Source organism: Carettochelys insculpta, chromosome 9 (genome assembly GCF_033958435.1).
Source record: "Carettochelys insculpta isolate YL-2023 chromosome 9, ASM3395843v1, whole genome shotgun sequence".
Classification (NCBI taxonomy): domain Eukaryota; kingdom Metazoa; phylum Chordata; order Testudines; family Carettochelyidae; genus Carettochelys; species Carettochelys insculpta.
The window spans coordinates 34,694,111-34,716,554 of NC_134145.1; the positions used below are offsets into that span (position 1 = coordinate 34,694,111).

At 43.7% G+C, this 22,444-nt stretch overlaps 1 protein-coding gene across 1 annotated transcript in view; it reads right to left on the reverse strand.

Annotated features, from left to right (window-relative positions):
* ABCA4 (ATP binding cassette subfamily A member 4) overlaps positions 1-21,864 on the reverse strand; it is a 109,198-nt gene extending 87,334 nt beyond the window's left edge. Inside the window, exons 1-6 of the mRNA XM_075003286.1 lie at positions 21,799-21,864; positions 19,036-19,129; positions 18,092-18,233; positions 13,578-13,717; positions 10,325-10,452; positions 4,065-4,262 (exon numbers count right to left, since the gene is read on the reverse strand). Of these exons, the coding sequence (XP_074859387.1) occupies positions 4,065-4,262; positions 10,325-10,452; positions 13,578-13,717; positions 18,092-18,233; positions 19,036-19,129; positions 21,799-21,864 (768 nt within the window). The remainder of the gene's footprint in view (positions 1-4,064; positions 4,263-10,324; positions 10,453-13,577; positions 13,718-18,091; positions 18,234-19,035; positions 19,130-21,798) is intronic.
* Positions 21,865-22,444: the final 580 nt, after the last annotated feature.

Genomic DNA, 22,444 nt, shown 5'->3' on the forward strand with positions numbered 1-22,444 from the left:
TGCTGAGGATTCTTCTTTGGCTAAAGTTGCAGGAGTTTGCTTTTGAGCAGAAGGTTCAGAGTTCTGTCTTCTGCACCCCCAGTTATTGACTGTAAAATCCTGGAGGGCTATAAATTCATTACAAGTGTGTTTTGGGGAGGAGGGCAGTCTGAGTAAAGTAACTAACTGCTACTTTCGATGGGATGAAATGGCCACAGGGCACTGAAAACCCAGCTGGAGATTCACATGACTACATCCCTTTCCTTTGATACAGCAGCAACAAGCAGAGGGTATGATGTAAAAGTTCCTTTTTCAAGTACACACACCCACACCATCTTTGCATTTGGGCTGTTATCCTGGTCCATTAAAAATGTCTTAAAACACACTATGCCCCCAGCGTGGGACAAAGCCACCACCCTGCAGTGGAATATTTCATTCACCCTCAGGCCTCAGATTGCTGTTTTCTTTAGCATTACAACAAAATATAAAGCTGGTCTTTTAAATTAACTACTGAGCATTATAATCAGGCTGTCTCTTCAAAAGATTCTTGTCTATACTGCTTTCCGAGCCTATGCTCTTCCTTCAGATGGCAGGCTGTTAAGAAAACAAAAGAAACTGCATTCTGCAGATTAACAGGGAATCACAAAAGGAATAGTTTTATGGAAAACACATGCTTGTACCTTAACATGTCAGTTGCAAATGTCAGAGGGGCAGCTCTATCTGATTTTACTCATGATAGCTTATGCCCAATACATCCATTAGTGTTTAAGGTGCTACAGGACTCTTCGTTATGTCAATTACAGTGAATGGAGGAGTTTGCTACAAAAACTGCATCAAATTATGTCTTTGCTTTCTGCCCCCCCATGCCTCCAGGAGCCTAGAAATGGGTGCAATTGTGAAATGCCAGACAGCAGCATTTTCTTCACCTTCTTGGTTGAAAATTTTTGCAACACCGAATAGTATGCAGAGTAAACAACAAAAAGCCAGAGGAATTCCTCCTAAACAAACAGAAAAGAGCCCATAAAACAAAAAAGCCGTCCTGTAGCATTTTAAAGATGAACTGAGTAATTTATTAAGTGATGAGCTTTTGTGGGACAGACCCACTTCTTTCCAACAGGAAAATTCTGAGCCCATGATAAATAGTGTACAAGGAAACAGCTTTCATTAGCCAGAGGAGAAGGGGAGAGAAATTATCACCTCTGGCTCCACATTACACTGAGCAATTTGTGTGTGTGCTAATCACTGTTTTTAAATACTTCCAGCATGATGCATCTGATAGGATTCACGGATCTTTGGAATGAATACCTGAATGATTCACTAGGAGGGAAATCTTGCCCCACCAACATCCTCCTGCATTACCACAGCATGGGGGCAAGAGAGGGCTGATGGGGGGCAGCACATGTGAATGTGATCAGTGTCTCCCACTCCAGATATCATAGAGTGCCGTTCTGCAGGGGTGCAATGCGCTAGATGCTGTAAAACAGAATGAGATGGAAGTTTCACTGGGAGAGAAAGTGACATCAGTGGAGCCCTTCAGAACACAAGTATCAGAGAGGTAACCGTATTAGTCTGTAGCTTCGAGAACAACAAGAAGTCCTGTGGCACCTTATAGACTAACAGATATTTTGGAGCATAAGATTTCGTGGGCAAAGACCCGCTTCAGCAGATGTGAGAGTGGGCTTCAGAACACAAGGAATTCTTTGAGCTAATAAGGTGACCAGTTCTGGAAATCTAACTCCTACTGGGCTGGCTGATTCTGCCCTGCCTTGCACTCTGTGCCATCATTTACTTCTGTGCAAAGAGTGCGAAGATGTGTACCAGTGAAACGCCTTCATTCCCACAGGAGGAAACAGCCACAGAAAATGTGCTGAAGTAGACAATCATGTGCAGCGAGTAGGGCTCTCTAACATTAGACACCCTAGAATAATACTAAACTCTTTCATATGTGGCAGCTCCGGGACCAGGAGGTTGCTGGATATTCAAATATTCTGGATAATAGACAGGTATATCTAGCAATGCAAAACACTAAAGAAAAACAAGACTAGATATTAAAAAACAAACAAATGTCTGCAGAGTACTTTATTTACCACCAACAGTAGTACTGTACAGTGTCAACTTATACTGTATTTGCTGTATTCATCTGTATTTACTTTCACTGTACTGTACTTATAGAAAACAAATAAAATTTACTTATGGTTAAAGTGTCAGTTATTTGAGAGTTCCGAATGCTAGAGTGCCAGATATGAAAGAGTTACTGTACAGACTTAGCTATCTGTGTATGTTATGTTCTACAGTTGTGATCCTAGGATCTTATAATTCAGAGTGGCCTAAAGCAGTGCAGACAGAGACAGACAGTATCAAATTTGCAGATATTCTTAATCCAATGGTTCCATGTTAATCCACTTGACAGAAATAATACACCTCATGAACATCTAACTACTGCATTGAGTCAAGATTGGTCACACCTGAAGCAGGTGCAGGAAACATTTCTTCTGAGTGGATTTTTGTGTTTCGGTGAGCAACTGATTCTGCATTGACTAAACGGCAATCTTTCCGCTTGCCCCCTCTGGACACTCTCATGCGAAGGTATTAAAGAACTTGATCTTTGTGTTTATGCTCAATACTGCATAACTCAAGCCTCCAAAATGGAGTAAATATGATAACTACTCAGCTGCAACAACAGTAGTGCTCTGGAAAGAGGCTCATTTTCCGTGCTGCAATGAAACCAGCCCAGATAGCAAAGAAAGGATTTTATTATTCTGCACCCATTTTGCTGTAGAACTGTGATTTGCTTTGATTCCCACCAAGCAGCCATGGGGCAGTGTGGACACATGCATAGATGTGCTTATGTACACATGCCCCTGGACTTTAGTGTTCAGACATTAAAATGTACGTGTAAATTGAATCAAATCCAAGGCAGGGAAGAATCACATTTTAAAAGTGCCTGTGGCAAGGAGTGTTTATTACACAGACTCGGCTGTGTGTGACTAAACAATATTGATGTGGGCTTTGACTTGAAGAGGGACTTTTACACTCAAGAAATCTCAGACATATTAGATGAATGTCTCACATAATGTTTATATTGTGAGGAAGCAGGGAGGCCTCAAGCCACTGTGCTAGAAAAAAAAATTCATTCACTTCTCTCTGCAACTGTGAATAAATCAAAACATCAAGATCCAGATTCCAAACCACCGTACAGATGGATCTGATCTCATTGATTGGGCAGATCCCAGCTCTCTGCCCGGACACCACAGACTTTGGACAAGTCTGGATTCTGACCCATATCCAACACAGAGGGCTCAGGACCATTTCTCTTGCCTACCTATATCTATTTTTGGCAATTGCTACCTCGAGGCTTATCATCTTCTTCCATTTTATATGGCAGCACAGCCACATTATGTAGTACGTGAACCTTAAAAGATTTGGCCCTAGCTGCTCCTCTCTGAACTTCTTAGCACCATTCACCTGAGCTCGTAGCTACATGCTGGGTGTAACCCTCCACTATTTCTACTGCCATTCCCAGCAGGTGTCAGGCATATGACAATTCTCATAACATGGGAAAAAGACAACAGGATTTTTTCAGATTCTGGATCATGGGTTCAGAAGTGGGTCTCGTGTAGGTATGATGTGATTGAAAAGGGTGCAGAATATTAGGGCCAGCAAACTGCTCAGAAAATGTAGGCAGGTAAAAATGGTTATTATGGGGCTTAACCATGGCACCATTCTCACTTGAAAGCAGAAAGCACTAGCAACTGCATTAGCTGGGGTCCCATAGCCTAGTAACCAAGATAGGATGGATAGACTGGCAGAAGAAGAAAGGCTCCCAGCATCCTCTGCTCACCCGCTCTGTGCAAGTCAAAGCAAGATTTGGCCCATAGTAACTTAGCGATTATTTTAGGAGCAGCATTGCTGTGGCAAAGCAGATTGAACAGTAGTTTCTTTATAACATCTGTATCTTCTCACTGATCTAAAAATCGTCCCTAAAATGCGAATGACTGCTTGGAACATGGGTGCTCTAATGCAGAGAGCCCTTAAAGTAGAATACCAGAGATAATACAGGCCCATAGATGTGTATTAGTACTCACCTGCTGGAAGAGCTTAAAGAAATCCACATTTGCATACAAGGAGTCTTCTATTCGCTGCAGGCTCTCCTGGGAGAGAGCACACATTGCATTGTAGACAGCGTGCATGCCCCGTTGGCTGCTGAAGATAATGAAGCGGTTGAGCAGAGTCTGGCTACAGGCAATGTCCTTCAAAGTCAAGTCAGGGACTCCATAGGCAAACTGCAGCCAAAAGCAACAATTCACTTTTATCCCTGTCCCCTTCAGGCTTTTCAGTCGCAACTAGAGACAATGTTGTTACCTTGGTGGTTACACTTAGGCCCTCCCAACCCCTTCGTGGACTGTAGGGTGGCATAGCCACCTGAAACCACAGCCTTTGAGTGACCACCAATTGATGACATGTGTAATCCCCTCCCCCTCAGGCAAGGATCTTCTCCCCTCACTGGGGATTCAGGCATCCAAGCTGTTTTCAGAGACAGAAGTATTCTTCTCCTTCCCCTGCCCCCTATCAAGAAAGGTCCATATCCTACCCAGCCATTCTATTGGCTACAGAGAAATGAATGTGGCCCGCATGTGGATGTCAGTGTTGCCCCAGGACCTGACAAACATACCATGCTGACCAAAGAGCAATGCATTTCTGATTTTCACAACTCCGATGACAACAAAGGCTGATCAACACACAGATTTTGTACCACTATAATGATTTCCATTAGGGGTATGACTTTTTTTTTAAAATCAAAATAATTATACTGGTTTAAGTCTTAGTGTAGCAGCAGTTACACTGGGATAAAGGTTTCTTATGCTGATATAGCTCATTGCCTGCAAACAATGAGGGCTGTGTGCTTTTAATGACACCAGTAATACTAAAGTCACAAGAAAGCAAGATCCATACTTGAAATAGAGCACACAACAGAAATCAAAATTTAAAAGAAAAAAGGCAGTCAGGTTTTCTGATACTTGAAGTGACTGCTTGTATTTGGAGTGTGCATACTATCCAAGATATTAGACAATGCAACATACCTCTAGCCAGGTCTGACACCAAACAGGATCCAGCAAGATGTTCCCTCTCTCTCTCACAAACACACACACACACACACACACACCCCCCTTCAAGGCACCCCAAATTATTTCAGACAGGCCAAAAACTGTGCAATAGGTACAGTCCTCATCCACGATATACATTCATTGCAGCTAAATACTAACACATTTTACTTTTTTGAACTCTTACAGTCCTAGATTTTCCTCTGGGGACGAGACACCTCCTGAAAGGCTGTTCATTTTTTCAATGTAGGAACATCCAGAGACCTTGAAATACCGACTCCCACCCACCCATCCCAAATGGACCCTAGACCAGCCTGTATGGGAATGGTGCTGGAACAGGCCACTCTGCAACAGCACAGCATCAGGTTAATCTGCAGCACTGATAATCTGGTCATTAGCTGCTCAGTCTTCAAATGTTAATCATGACAGATCAGTGGAGCATGGCTGTGACTGTGCCATGTGATGTTGCCTCGGGTGATCTGCTGTTGCAGGCACCACTGGGAAAGCAAAGTTACTTTAAACTGATGCCCGAACTCATCAACGCTGTGGTGCACCAGATAGTTAATATTCTAGTGAACGTAACCTCAGACTAAGGGCGAGGGCAGAAAGCACAAAGGGCGAGTCAGTACCGTCTGGACTTGTCAGTTTGGTCTGTGTTTTTCAGGAAAATTCCAAAGAGGAAATGAGAAAATGTTAAAAAAAAAATGCAGCGGGGGGTCGCTACAACGAGTTTGGTTGTTCCAGCTTGACTGAATTAACCCACTGCAGAGAAAGGCAGTTCCTCAGAGCTCGGGAAGCGTAAGCAGCATTTTTGAATGCGGGCACCAGAGCTATAACTCCACTGTAAACCTGGGTTTGTGGTACTTCAGCTTGCAGGGTCAGTGTTTCCCAGCCCATACTTAAGCCTCCACACTGCAGTGTAAACCTGGGTATGGAGTTGCTAGACCTGGGACTCAAAACCAAGCTAACATCCATACTGTATTTTCTGACTTGAGCTATGTCCTTGCTACCAAATCACAGTGCCCCAGTGGTCAGTCTTGGGGTTAGTTTTATTCAACGTCTTCATTAACCATCTGGACCATGGCATGGTTTGTACCCTCAGCAGGGTGGAGGTAAATATGGTGGAGGGTTACATACAGTAACCTAAACAAACTGGACGACTGGGAAAAAAATCTGATGATGTTGGATGAAGGTGGAGAGATCCCATGTACTACTACAGGATGGGAACCAACTAGCTAAGCAGCAGTTCTCCAGAAAATGACTTGGGAATTACAGCGGATGAGAAGATGGATATGAGTCAACAGTGTGCCCTTGCTGCCAGAAAGGCATATTGAGCTGCGTTAATAGGAGCATTGCCAGCAGACAGAAGGGAGTGATTATTCCGTTCTATCTGGCCTGGTGAGGCCACCTCTGGAGCGCTGAGTCCAATTTTAGGACACACCCTCCCCATTACAGAAAGAATGTGGACAAACAGGAGAGATTCCAGCAGAGGGCAACAAAAATGACTAGGGGTCTGGGACACATGACTTATGAGGAGAGGCTGCAAAACAGAAGACTGAGGGGCAGATTTGACGGCAGCCTTCAACTATCTGAAAGCCTGTTTCAAAGAAGATGGCACTAAGGCTCTTCTCAGAGGTGGCAGGTGACAGGAGCAATGGTCTCAATGTGCAGTGGAGGTGGGGTTGCGGGGGTTGTTCTAGTTTGGATATTAGGAAAAACTATTTCACTCGGAGCATGGGGAAGCACCAGAATGGGTTGCCCAAGGAGGTGGTAGAATCTCCATCTTTATAGATTTTTAGGTCTGCCTGGACAAAGCCCGGACTGGGATAATTCAGTTGGGGTTGGTCCTGCCTTGAGCAGGGAGCGAGACTGGAGGACCTCCTGAAATCTCTTCCAACCCTACCCTTCAATTATTCTAGTGTGATTCAGGCTCACTCCCTGCAACCCTGCTCAGTCCTGTTCTGAGTACTTGGCAACTCGAGACAGAAAAACGTGTGTATAACAGTGGGAATTTGGGCTCACACCCAAGTCTAAGCCCAAGTTTGAAAGGCAGCGGACGTATATTCAAGTGCTTCTCGAGTGTTCCAGAGGCCTGACTTGAGGCTGGCCACTCCTAAGTTCCAGGCTCACAGTGAGCTGCTCTGCAGTCAGAGTGCTTTGCTTGGGCTTACAAAACAAGTGAGGAAACCATGATGTAGATGTCATTGATGGGGATTCTTTACAGAGCAGAAAGAGGTTATTGTATTTACAACGTGGCTACCCTCTGAGACTGCCCAGGAACAGAACAGATTAGAAAAACACACAACCTGCACCCTTTTAAGTTGTTCTGCAATGTGGGCTGTAGCCAACTCTTTCCGAGTTCTTATCTTTATCCTGTGCTGCAGCTCCAAAGGAAAGGAAAACTGTACTAATTTGGTCAGTGTCATTGTTTAGCTAGAACACACAAGCTGAAGTACAAACCATTTTTCAGCTGCTAACCTTTTCAATCAGTTTTTGCTTTCATTTCAGTGTGTAATTTCCTGTGCACCCAGAGTAGACAGCAGCTGGAACACTAGAGCTGCGGCGAGCTGTTTGCCAAGGTGTGAGGCTATTAAGTTGCTTTGAGGTGGGTCAGTTCTACCTCATTCCCTGAAAGGCATCAGGGGAAGGGGGCAATATTTTGTTTAATTGGGTATATGCATAAAAAATGCAAATCTGGAGTAGCAAAAGATCCTTGGGATGACATATGGGCTTGTGATTAAGCCTCTGGAGCAAGACTCAAAAGATCCTTGCTGTGCCAGCTCCTACAGTAGGGCAAGTTACATGAGCTACAATTTTCAATGGGATCTCTGGAAGTGAGGTGTGCAATTCCCACTGAAAGTGACTCCTCCAGGCCCTTGGAAAATTACAGCCTGAGGCTAAGGCTATACTACTGACCTAAATCCACATAACTAAGTCACTCAGAAGGTGTGAAAAATCCACCTCTCTGAGCAACATAGTAATACCGACTTAAAAATCCTGTGTAGACTGAGCTACATCAGTGGGAGAACTTCTGTTGATGTAGTTACTGATTCTCAGGGAGGTGGATTAACTACCCTGATGGACGATGCTTTCACATCGGCATAGGAGCATGCTCTCTTACGTAATACAGTAGTGCAGCTGCATGGATGCAGCACTTTAAGCATAGACCCTCTGCGCCTCACTTCCACGTGGGTGAAGAGTGGATAATATCCATCCTAGCTCACTGCGTGAAATTAAACCTTGCAAGATGAGCCACACAGTTACGGTGATTAATGCCAAAAGCCTTGAAATAAACAGCACACCTGGAAAGTTACAATGGTTATCAATGGAGCTTGCTGAAATTCAGAGCATTTTCTGCAAACATTTTTGTTTTCTAATAATCGGCATTTTCTAAATAAAAATTATTTGGCTGGAAAATGCCTGACCAGGACTTATTGTCAACAACAGATTTCCTTTGGATCCTCACCTGTCAAAAATGATTCAGTGTTTGGTGTAGAAACACTTTTCACAACACCATTATAGAAACCACGACAGCTACCCACAGTCCCGGAGGTCAAGATCACGCTTCCTGCAGCTTTGTTGAACACTATTTTGTCTCTGTACATAGCCAAACTGATTTTAACTCTACACAGGGGAAAGGCTTCTGGGAACCCACTACTAACAACCAGTCAACAATGGACCATTTCCTTAGTATAACAGAACTGCGAGGGGGTTGAGGATGAAAGAAAATGTAATGTGACTCCAAAAAGAATCCTCTGCTGTATTTTTAGCTCATGAGCACGTGGGAGACCTAGCTCTTCAGCTCTTCTACCAGTGTAAACTGACAAAGTAGCTTTGGCTGGTGCACTCAATGGGTGAGGGAGCGTCCCATAGTTCTAGTCAGACCTGTAGCGGATGAGTAATCTGTCAACCAATCACATCAGCTAGAACCTATAAATTCTGAGAAGTGAATGCAAATTAATGAATCCCTTCTCCTGCTGGCCGTAAGCAGGCCCACACACTTCCTGCATTTTGCTTTGTGCGACCATGAAAAAGAGGAATTGTGTCATTCAGCCTGAATTATTCCCTTCTCCCTCCCCCCTACCCCCACAATAATCCCAAGGGCCTGATTCAGCAGCATTCATTCATCAGCCTAGCATTCCTCTCCAAGCTCCTCAGACACCAGCCCACGAAAGGCCAAAGACAGCCTGGACTTAGTCAGACACAATCTTCTGAGTAGCAACTTCAGGAATGATCTGACTTACAACTTTCATGATGAATAGTAACAGAGAGGGAGCCGTGCTAGTCTATATACTATCAGAACAAAAAAGCAGTCAAGAAGCACTTTAAAGACTAACAAAATAATTTATTAGGCGAGCTTTCGTGGGACAGGCCCACTTAAGTTAAATAATTATTAAATTAAATTAAATTAATTATTTTGTTAGTCTTTAAAGTGCTACTGGACTGCCCTGCCCCTTTTTTTTTTTAAGCTTTCATGATGTGTTTTCCTAGTAGGTCTCTTATCCACTACTGATCCGGGTCCAGGACAGCTGGTCACCAGTGACACCCAGCTGACCTCCAGTGGTGATGTTAAACATTTCTAACCACAGAGGTCTCTCTTGCTGTTCACCCCATTATTGAGTTAAAATGGGGTACAGCTGCCCAATATTTCTGAGCCAAGTCTTTCATCAGGGAACAGATTTATTGCTAGGCAGTGTTACTACCAGTGATTAAGTCCACTGCTGTGGAGTAACAGGAAGCAACCCATAGTACCTTGGTACAGTCCACCCCCAAGGTATTTTAAAGCCAAAATAAGTCTGGATTCTGCAAAAACTAATGAAGGGGGAAGAAGCTCTATCACCTGTAAGGAACCTCCAACTGGGCTGCTTTTTATTCCTGATCATACCTCAAAACATGTTGTTACACCAAAAGGCATTGTCTACACTGGGCCGGGTACATACAGCTACAAACCACAATGAAAGAGGCTGCACCCACACTGTTGAGTAGCTACCCTCGTTTGTGGTGAAAGGCTCTGGGACACTGCACTGCTAAAACCAACAGTATAGACAGGGGAGACACTGCTTGGGCATGCAGAGAGGTGTGTGGGTATATAACCTAGCGTTCTGGCCTGCCTTTACTCTTCTCACCAAAGTCATGGCCCATTCTCTACTCTGCTATTTATGCCACAGTGTGGGGGAGGGGGGTTTGTCATGTATGTACTTGCTTTGCTGCTGTAAAGACACACATAAACCATATCAACTCACCTGTTCAGGGCGCACTTGAGAATTAATCAGTTGGAAAACCACCGAGTCTGAGAGGCCAGCTTCAGTCAACAGAAAGGAAGTCAGCGTCTCCTCCTCTTTCAAGATATCTCGGATTCTCAACCCTCTTCCTGCATGCAGAGGGAAGCAATATACATAGTACAGGGTGACCCTCTCTCATGCAGCACCCTCGAGACCTGACCAGTGCTGGATGAGAGAATTTGCTGGACAACAAGAAGTCAATATTGTCTAGCATATTACCAACATTTCCACTGATAACTGGGCTCTTAGAAGACATGTGGGGGGTAAATAACAGCACAGAGCACTGACAGCCAGGAGTGATGGCTGTAAACAAACTTTTGAGACCATGGAAACTTGGCCACACCTATGATATGTGGTCCTCAGCTAACTAAAGTCATACTGGATTATGGCATTTGATGGGCAAGAGTGTTCCAGAATAGAGAGGTGCAAAATGCACTGAGTGCCAAGACCATGGAAATGGCATGCTTTGGCTAAGACTTTTTAATAGTTGCTAGAGACTTGCAGGCCCAGTGTGAGACACCCCTGATGAGCCCAGTTTTCAGAAATGACTGAGCACCCACAATCAGGTTCTCTCAAAGAGTGCTTGGATTATGGTGAAAAAGACAAAGTAAGAGGCCCTTAACGAAAATAGGCATTAATAAAAAACCTTAACCTTACACTTCCCTTCATGCCCCTGACGCTTTGAATGTGACAGAAGTGAGGTAGCCCCTAAAAGCAGTAAGGGGGCCTCCCTCTTCTTTGAGCACTGCTCTCAAAGGCATCTTAAGGTGAGCAACTGAAAACTGAGGCACCCAAAATAACTGGTCGCATTGAGAAACCTTGACCTTCTCTTTTGAAGTAATGTTTTGTTTTACATATTCAGTTACTGAAATGTCTTGATATCCCAGCTGTCTCCGTCCTTACCTTACGATGGGTGTTGTACAACCCACCTTTGATAATCTGTGTCATTTACACTCACTTTGCAGTCACTGTCAACAGCAAACTACGCTATCAGCCTGATTCTAAAACCGCCCTTCTAGAACCTTTCATACGCAAACTTTGATTGCGCTTTCCAAGGGGCCATGCCAAGGAACAGCATCAAAACTTTACAGTCCCCACTATTAAACAAACCCCACTCAGGAGGAAAACACACATGAATACAAGAAAGGCCACAAAATTCCATTCCTTCCACCTTTATAATACAATTTAGGGTTACATATATCGTTTACGCTAATGAACACCTCAGCTCCAAAACACCTCAGCTCCTGATAAGGTCACAAATGAGCCAAACACTGAAAGTTCTCAGTTAAACTCTCACTGATAACCAGGGGAATGTTGCATGAAAACTGTCCATTTAAAAACTCAATAAGGATCTCAGCAAGAATTTGGCCCATAAGAGCTGCACTGTTACTTACACTACAATATTCAACAGTATCTTCTTACGGTATCTTACATACGTAAGGTTGCAGGACCTCACCCATTAAAAACCCTGTTTTCCATTGCTTTTACCTTCACCAGACTAGTATTTGGGGTGAAATATTCCATGCTGGATGTCAACCTGTCACTGAATTGTCTTGGAAACTTTCAACAAAAACAGTTCATTAAGTTAGGGGAAAATCAGTTTTGGGGTTTTTTTGTCCATGTTCAAAAAAGTTTTATAATTGTTCAACTGAGAAATTTTAGTTCTCCCTGCTTTGTAGCAGGGCTCTTGAAATTTGGCTGGGAAGGTTGAGGGGGAAAGGAGGTTGCACTGGTGTCAGAATGTGGCATCTTTCCCATCCTGGGGAAAATCTGCCAAATTTGGCCAAGTTCTGAGCGTTTCAACATCTCAGTTCACACTCAGTAAACACTTTTAGGGTTTGGCAAGTAAAGACGTCTAAGATTCCATCTGTACAGAACATGCTCCGGTCCAGGGGCTGAGTAAGACTTTCCCCATAATTGCTGCTCCTGCAGAAAGTTCCTGTCCTTGCTGCCATAGTACCAGGCTGAGAGCAGGGAGATAGCTTCCTGTACTTCCTGTGCTTCCCACTGTTCCTGCCTCATCAGCATGGAGGAGGGATCAGGCACACTGGCATGGAAAAGTTAAGAGCTGGCTCTGGAGAAATGGCAAAGGTTAGGATGGGAACATGTGATGGGGTGCCTGAGACTTGGGATTGGTTCAAAGAGCCAGGGGAAGGTGGACTGGCTGACAACCTTAACTCTGGCATTTCTTAATTTTTGGGTGCTTGACTTTTCCCCCTTAATGTTCTCTTAGCACAGTTTTGTTGGAATACAGACTAACACGGCTACCACTATTACAGTTTGTGTGTGTAATTCATTTTACACGTGCCAAGTAGTTCCTTCTACACAGAGGAAAGAATAATGCTTCTCATCCTGTTTCTTTATCCTCAACATTAGTTTTGTTGGCTGCTTTATGAACAAGAGGAACGCAATGTTTATTTTAAAATTAATCAGGCTATTGACATTTTTAAAAAACCTGGTATTCTAAAGCAGCACTAATATTGGGCTGAAAAGGATGTCTGGGAGCTGGAACACACTTGTTTGTTTGTTTTTACTTCAGCGGCGCTAGCATGCCCTGGAAAGGAACATCAGTGGCAGAACTGGGATTGCAAAGAAAGTTGAAAAGCTCAAAAAACCTGGAGTGCAGCCCTGGAATGCTGAGCTTCAAAGCTCTGGCATTTTGTGCCTTCCCTCACTCCCACAGGGCTGACTGTTTGGGATTAGTTTTTCCAACTGGCTTCCAAAATGCAATTGAGAATACATTTGTGGTCTCAGAAACCTGCATTTTGGGGTATTCTGAAGTGTTCCAAGCTATTCACAATAAGCTAGGCCCCTCATAGCACCCAGACATGTACACACCGTCGTAGAAAACTTGCTTCAGATGGATTAGTGGAATCACTCTACATATTATCTCATTAACCAATATTTGCAGGGTCACAATATTATGAACAGCATCAACAACAAAAAAAATCCTCCTGAGGTGAAGAACTTGTTGCTAAGAGAGGTTGTTATCTCTGTGAAGCCAATCATTTTTATCCCACTAATTCTGAGAGTGTCCCTTTAATATTTAAATCAATCATTTCTAAAACCATTCAAATACAGACCCTTTAAATGTAAGTTTACCAACAGACAGGTGTGAATTGTATTGTCACTCCTGACATTGCCTGCAGAGGTGAGGATTGGCTTCTTGAGCAGGAATGCACAATTGTCTAAAGAATATAATGAAACACATTGCCTGCAATTCTTTCAGGATTAGTCCTCATTGTTTCCATAAATTGGGTGAAAATGCGCAATTCCTCCCAGATTCTGCCCAGGTCTTGGATTTCAGGTGCTTGAAGTAGGAGCTCTTGAGCATCTTGATACACTCTTGCTAAGCTGAAAGAAGAATCAATGCAAGTAAAACAAACCTTGTATGCCATAGAAAAAACCTCCAGAAACAGAGCGTGAGGCTCTTCACACACAAATTAATCTGACCAATTAGAGGCAATGTTCAGATCTGGATTAGGATCCAAACTTCCCCCAAATCTGAGCACGTTAAGAATTTGGGACTTTGGTTAAACCTTTGGTTAAAAGGGTACTTATACCCTTTAGAATGGCTTTAATGTTGTCAGACTACTGGCCCACCAATCTCTATGGATTCATTACAGTAATATCACTACTCTAACAAATATAACAGAGAGATTATTTGAGCTGTTGTAACAAAGTCAAAAATTGCACTAAACAGTAGCACCCTATTTGCCAAACATGAAAACAAAAATTACTTTGGGCCCAATTTTCTCACTCTTGCTCATGTTGAGTAGTATGTTACTTGGGGTGTAGCCCTGAATGAAGTAAGGTATTGAGCTACCACTGATGACCAGTCCCTATGCTGTGAGCCTGAGATGGAAACTGGACATTCCTCTACCTTGAAACACTGCATTTCTTCAAGAGCGCTACATTTTTCCATACAAGACACACCTCCAATCTATTAAAACAAAAAGCAGTCAAGTAGCACTTTAAAGACTAGCAAAATAGTTTATAAGGTGAGCTTTCGTGGGACAGACCCACTTCTTCAGACCATAGCCAGACCAGAACAGACTCCATATTTAAGGCACAGAGAGTATTGAGTCTGTTCTGGTCTGGCTATGGTCTGAAGAAGTGGGTCTGTCCCACGAAAGCTTACCTAATGATCTATTTTGCTAGTCTTTAAAGTGCTACTTGACTGCTTTTTGTTTTGATAGTGTATAGACTAGCATGGCTTCCTCTCTGTTACCTCCAATCTAATTTTTTTTCTTATTATAGGAAACAGCAAAAAAGAAAAGTCAAGTCTCCCAAAGAGCACAATGTGTTTGCCTTCTCTGAGGTGTTGAGTATGATTTACCTCACGAAGCTGCAGCTGCAAAAAGAGACTACTAGAAAATAAAAGGTGTAATATACAGAAAACAAATACATTAGCTTATGAGCGACTCTGTTTGATTTAACCTCTAAATGTTCACAGATATATAAAAGAATGTAGGATGTAAAGGGAAAAACAAAGCAGGTCAGTATCAGATTGCTACACCTTTGATGGTCTTGATGTTGTTAGTTCATAGATGTTTCCACTATAGAGTCTCCAAAACAGAGATATTTATCACAGAGGTAGCCATGTTACTCTGTAGCTTCGAGAACAAGAAGTCTTGTGGCACCTTATAGACTAACAGATATTTTGGAGCATAAGCTTTTGTGGGCAAAGACCTGCTTCATCAGATGCATGAGCGAGGGGTGTGGTTTCAGAGGGTATTTAAAGAGTGGGGTCCCAGTAAAAGGGAGGGCCAGAGCTGACAAGGTCTATTCAGCAAGGTAGAAATGGCCCAGTATCAACAGTACTTATCAAAAGAGGAAAAAACAAGTCACATCAGACAGGGGATGTGAGCCTTTGTCAGAGTCTAATGGGGAAATACTACTTCTGTAACACCAACAGACCCAGGTTGCCGGCACCAGGGATTGAACCAGCAATCAGAGGAGCTGAAGCCCTGTGCTCTACCACATGAGCTAAGGGCCAGCTGATTCTCAACCACTGCTGTAGAGCAGAGACTTCACTCACCCTAGTATGAGATCTCACCACCTCTGGGTACTACGCTCAGATTGAAGCTATGTGAACAATAAGAAGTCTTTTGGCACCTTATACACTAACAGATATTTTGGAGCATAATCTTTTGTGGGCAAAGACCCGCTTGCTTATTGTTCTCAAAGCTACAGACTAGCACGTCTACCTCTCTGATAGATTGAAGCTAGTAAAATGTAGTGGTTCTTTCTTTAGTGTCTCTCCTGCCGCCAGAGCTGATATGAGACTTGTGGGGCCCTTGGTCAAGAAGGATGAAGGGGTAGGGCTGGGGCTAGCCTAACTCCACCACCAAGGATTCCAGAAGCAAATTAAAGGGACTGGGGCTCGGGCCACTCCTGAAGCGTGGCTGTGGCAGCTGGGAGCTTCAGGCTCTTTTAAATTGCCAGCCCCCCGGGCAGGTGTCCCCTTCCTATGGCAGTCCCCACACTCCCGCCTGCAGCTCTTTGCAGCACATAATATTAAAAATCTGTGATTTAATTATTAGCCAGTCTCGGTTATTAACTGAGCAGTATGTTTTTAGTATCTTATTAACCCACTGTAATTGATAAAACACTTTGTCATTTTGCTGTGAGAACAAACTCAATGTTTCCCATGTCAAACGGTTTAAATCTGAATATGTGGTACTACAGCAAACAAAACAATGAATTCACACCCGTGTGGTTCTTTTGGACAATGTTAATTGCTAATTTGGCTCCTGAACTGAGCTCTAAGTATCAGTGCTCACAAGATGAAACCCGAACGAGTGGGCATGGAGCCATTATTCCCTGCCTATTAACAGATTTTGCAATTGTCCTCACTTTGCTCTAGAGGTCCTTGCCCTGCTCAATTCCATGACTTGCATGAGTCAGCTTTAATGCACAATACACTGAAGCACTTCCAAAGATCATTCTGTCCAAAAGAGCAGCATTGTTGCCCATCCCCCGCACCACCCCAATAAATTTAGTGTGTGAGCATTGACAAACTGACTGAAGTCCTTCATAGGTTCTCAGGACAGCTGTAGCATGGGCCAAGTCAATGAAAGCTTCCCCACGCTTGCAGTGTGCACCAACCCTGATTCAGAGGCAATTATCTCATGGTGGGAAAAGACAATTCAGGTTCTATACTTCTAAATCCTTGGCCTTTGTTCTTAGATTTCTACTAAACTTGCCCACTGAAGTGATGGTTTTGTGATGTGGACACCTGTCCACTGGCAATTAGAGGGGCACCACCAAACTAATTTCACACAGGCCCAAGAAGAGCCATCAGATGCCACCTTTGGTCTGTATTGACCAGGACTAGATGTAAATCTACCTGCTACCATATTTCATTACTTGTATCCTAAACCAGTGTTGCTCAACCTTTTTTTTTTTTTTAAATAAAGTACCCCTTTTTAAAAAGAGTTATAAAGTACACCCAGTCTTCTCTCACTTACCCCTAAGCTGGGATGGCCAGCCAGTTAGGGACTAAGAGCCACAGATAGAGTGCAAAGAGCCACGTGTTATATATTTATGAAATATATCTAGAGAGAGACACAGATATTATACCTATATAGACAGATAAATAAAAGTAAATATAATACGTGGCTCAATTCCCCCATCCCTTCTCCAGAACCAGGCACCCCTACCGCCCTGCTACAACTCAATCCCCCACCCCTCCTCCAGTGTTAGACACCCCCAGCTCCCTGCTCTAGCCCTATCCTCCACCCTTCCCCCAGAGCCTGGCAGCCCCAAGAACCCCATTCAAACTTGGTTTTGACGACTCACTAGAGCCGCTGTCGCTGCCACCACCACGCACGTCTCCCAGCACACACTGGGGGGCACATGCACAGAGCAGCAGATGGCACTCCGGGCGTGTGGCACCAAGCAGGAGCCACATTTAATTGCTCAAAGAGCCGCGGGCTGGCCATCCCTGCCCGAAGCGTACTCGTATCGCCACTTGAGAAACTGGTCCTAAGGTAATCTGAGGTCTTGAACCAAGTGCCCTTCAACCTTTCCAGACTACTGTACCCTTCTCAGGAATCAGATTTGGTTTGCATACAACCAAGTTACATCTCACTTAAAAACGATTCACAAAAACATGTAAAAGTATCACAGAAGACTACCACTGAAAACTGGCTGACTTCCTATCATCTTATTATCAAATAAATGAATTGGAGTAGAAATATTGCACTTACATTTCAGCATAAGGCACCTGAAGCAGTGGAAACAAGTCACTGTCTGAATGAACTTTTAGATTACACTGACTTTACTAGTGTTTCTATGTAACTTCCTGTAAAACTAGGCAAATATCTAGATGAGCTGATGTATCCCCCGAAAGATCTCAGTGTATCCCTCCTCCCTCCAGGGTACACGTACCACTGGTGGAGAAACACTGTGCTAAACCATCCAGTCTTCCTGGATGGTCAACTTTCTGCCAAGCACTGGATTTGAATTCACACTGCAGAATAATTCCATAAAGCATCCTTTATCATAAGGCTGACCTATTGATAAGGCATGAGGAATGCAGCAGTTGGTGGGTGGATTTTATTGCTTAAGTTATTCCTTGAGTGTTCACTGTGATCTCTCATATCTGTGATATGCACTGAAGACAGGCTGCTAGGCATTTCTCCGGGACCACTGCATATTAATGCAGCCACAACCTAGCACACATCTCTTTTGCCTGAATGCATGAGGCTCCTTTTTGCTTACGTGGAATTGTTGTAGTTAGACACAATGCCAGGAGATTCTCCAGGGGTAGGGGTTCGGAAGCAAGGATTGTTCATATTACAGAAGATGCCCTGTAACCATGGCAGCATTCCTGCAGAGGGCATAGCCTTATTTGGAAAATGGCCTGTGTATATGAAACAGAGAAGACAAAATATTATTTGCTACGTTTCGTTCCCAAGGCAGCTTGAGCGAACATTAAGAGTTTTCCAGGTTTTCCAGTCACAAGAGGAAAGTTAACTGCAACTTTGTTAGCCAAGAAAGTTTCTTTTTGGTTTCTGTCTTTGTTGATCAAAAAGACACACATTGTGCCTATTATTTTCAAAGCTACTCTGTGACATCCTTCAGTCTGCATAGACTATGGATGGCGCCCTTTATAGTACCTCTCCGGGCGCGAGCTACTCAGAATTGGTCTAACTCTGCTCCTACTGATTTCAAGGAGGAAACACTGATTCAATGGGAGCAGCATAAGACAATTCCACCCTCCACATTTATTAAAATGAGTATGTTAAGGACCAGGTATATTAATAGTGACTGATGTGAGAGTAAGTGGGGAGTAATTCCCAGGCTTCCAAACCAAATCATTAATTTCTTGGGAGGATTCCCAACAACAGGCCCAATTCTGGCCACATCTACATAAGCAGAATTCAGAACCCACAGCAAAGACAAACCTCCGTCTTTACTGTTAGGAGACTACTGGCACAGCTGCCGTCTTTATAAGCACAGAAATGGCTCATAACTTGTTAACACAGGACTTTTTGTTTTGTTACTTTAATTCAGGAACAGTATATGCCCCCAAAACACTAGAGCTATAAACTTTCTGTGTAAACAATATTTACAGTAACTGGACCTTGCATCCTGATTGGGGGCTCTAAACATTAATATAATAAATTTGTACTGCAATATTATTTCTTAACATATATTCTTACATTCATGTTGACGATAGACGGGGTTAGCCTTCCTCAGCCAGACAAGGACAAGAAATAAAGACAAAGGCCACGCAAGCTCCACCAGAAAACGAAGCTGGGGGAAAAAGTGTATAGAAAAGAAATGTGACATAAGTATCCAGTAAGGCCCACAGACCATCACCACAAACTCACTGGTCTTTTCCCTCTGCTGGAAGAATGTCTGAGAGACCCAGGGTGGCGAAAGTGCTAAGGTGAAGAAAGAGGCAGCTGCAGCTGCGGTGTAGCTAGGACAGGAAAAATGGGTGGACCCCAGCTTTCAGGTGGATGGGCGATGATGATGGACTGGAGGGAAGGGATGGAGGGCTCTGGGGGACAGGAATGATCTGGGGCAGGGATGATCAGGAGTGCAAAGGTATCTGGCTCCCTGTGGAGAGGAGCAGTAACGGGCCTCCCCAGCCCACTAATGCTGAGCAGACACCTGGGCACACAGCCTGCGGGGCTGCAACCATGGGGCATGAGGTACCCCACTGGGGCTTGAGCTCTGCCTGCTCCTCCCAATCCAAGCTCAGGTGTTTGCCAGCCCTGCCACTTCGCTTCCTTGCTGATGCCCATGCGCCTGCCCCAGTCTCCAACCACAGCACTATCCCCACCCAGACCTGCCCTATGAGGCATACCCCCAAGTGGGGCTGGCACTGAGGCCAGAGACCACGGCAGCAGTGTGCAGCACCAGCAGGAGAACCAGGCAGCCAGGCTGATGGAAACCTGGTTGAGGTCAAGAGTCCCACACCTATGGATTGCGGGGAGAGGGGGCTCCAGCCATGATTTGGGTGGGCCTGAATGCTAAGTGGATGGGTCATGGCCCACCTGTGGCTATACCACTGGGCAGCAGGTGCTAAACAGCGAAGAACTGAATAAATAAATTTGTTCTTAGGTAATGAGCTTTTTTGGGCAAGATCTGGTAAAGTGGGAGAACAGTGAGAAACAGCTACACAGAAGGAAATTGCAATGCATATTCCTTCATGAGACTGCTCAACTGAACTACAAATGTTCAAAAAAATCATGTTAGGCCTCAAAATATCAGGAGATTAGTTTTAAAAACGCAATAAAAATACAATTTGCATTGTGTGTGTCTCTTTGGTTTTTGAGCCTTCAAGGTGCATGTTTTCAAGCTTTTCGCCACAACCACTAGGACCTTATGTTTACAAATGAAAAGCTGAGATGTAGGACTTCCTCAAATTCCAGGAGTTGAGCCTTGAAGAAAAAAATATCTGATATTGTGAGATTTGCAATAAAATCAAAAGACCTGGTAACCTAGTGCAGAATATATCACCAAGTTCTGCTGGTGAAGCAGGTTGCAGGAGCAAATGTGCTAGACAGCAATGGGAGAGGGAACAAGCAGATTTAACATGGAAACAAGTAGATTGATTAGTTTGATCGTGCAGTTCTTAAGCACATGGGTAGTCTCCATTGACTTCCAGGATTGAAGGAGCTATTGTAGAGGGCACAATGGCTGCTGTATTTCCTGCAGGTGTTGCATTTCCAGTACCAGCTTTGCTATTAATTTTTTAAACCACAAAATATTTGTGTTAGCATGAATGTGAAAGATGCTCTGTGAAACCTGATTTCAAACCGGTAAGTCTCAGCTCAGTTTGCAAAATTGCATGCAGCATTAAAGGTGGCCTAAAGCAGATTCAACTAAGATCCAGTGGCAGATGACTGGCTATTTTCATTATAGAGCTCAAAGTCAAAGGATCCCTCAGAATCAGGTTTACATGGGGAAGCATTTCAGCTCCTCTTACGATTCTGTGATAGCCACAGAAACGTCTCACTTACCGTGGTTCACGTCTCTTGTTTAAGCCGTATGATCATTAGTTGGTACTGCAACACATTCAAGTTTTCTTGGACATGACTCACTTTTTACATTCCCAACCCACCATCTGGGCAGATTTTTGAAAGAAGAGGAAATGTTTGGTATTATTCAGCTCCAGGAATTGCAGCTTACAAAAAGCTGTTTCCATGCCCTGATCCCTCCCCTGCATTCCGCCTGCTGCAGCCCCAGCCAGCCTGCCAGGTAAGCAGAGTGACCAAGTGCTGCTATGCTGGACCACCTGCCTGCTACAGGTCCTCAGAGCCCAGCCAGGAAGGGTGACAGGCCTGCCCTGAAGAGGGAAGAGAAGCACTGACTATTGGGCTGGCACTGTGTCCTGGATCTGTGCCAGCTGCCCCACAACTGTGATAGGGAGCATGACACTGCCCATTCACCTTGACTGTCAAGAGAAAGTGTTGTATGGAAGGATTTAAAACATGTCTCCACTTCTTGCTTACCCTGTTACCATTGCCATTCAAACATTATCTTTTAAAAAAAGGAGTTTTACTTTGTGCAGTTGGCTTCACATCTAAATGTAAGTGCAGGACAATGGCAACATTAGGGTTTGGACCCAGACTTACCCAAAATTGTGGGGTGCGCTGGTCATTTTTTTTTTGTTGGTGCCTTTTACAGCAAGGCACTAAAACATCAGTGCCCAGAAACATGATGTGTCATGCCAGGCTGTTTGTCAGACACACAGTACAATGACCTCTGTTCTAAATTGACTCTGTAACAGTGCATCTCTCGAACAAATGGACTAAGCCCCTGAGGGCAGGCCTGCAGACACAGCATATCTGATTTCACACTCTGGTCTGCACATGTTAATCAGGCAAATAACTGCACCAGTAATTTGACTAACTGTACTGTATTATCCTCAGCATGTTCCAATGCACAAACCCAAAGACTTTATCTTCTACCTTTTGCCGTTTCCTGAGTGTCCAATTCTTCCACAGTAGAAGTCTGACCTGTCTAAGGGAGCTCATTGTTCTTCTGCACCAACAGCACCACAAACCTGTAATACAGAATGCATCCATCTTTATCTCTGACAGTTGGGTTCAGTTAATAACAGAAAAAGTTTCTCAGCAGTATAATTACCTTTAGCTTCTGGTTTTTTTCCCAATCTCTCTTTCCCTTTACTTTAGTAGGGGTGCTTTTGAATCACAGCATTTACACCTTGTTGTAGACAAAATGTTGATGTTCAGGAGAAAATATGGACCTCTTTTTACTCATTTCAACTATTACTTGGGCAGGAAAGGAAACATTTGAAACCATTTTTTTTTTACCTGAAACTACTTCCTTGTTTATTCCCTCGCTCGCCCCCGGTTTTTTTGTTTTGTTTTTGGTCTTCTGGATCAGGTTTGAATGGCCAAAGAGCTATTTATTTATAAAAGGTGAACTTGTTAATTGATTCTGCAAAGCACAATGAGTCCGTATGTTTGGTTAATCTAGTATGTCCGATACCTGGATTCTCAGAAGTGTTAGACTAAAATCAATATTAGTTACCTGACACTTCAAAGAAAACATTTAAGGCAAGTATTTCATCGCCTGAGAAAGTACTTAAAC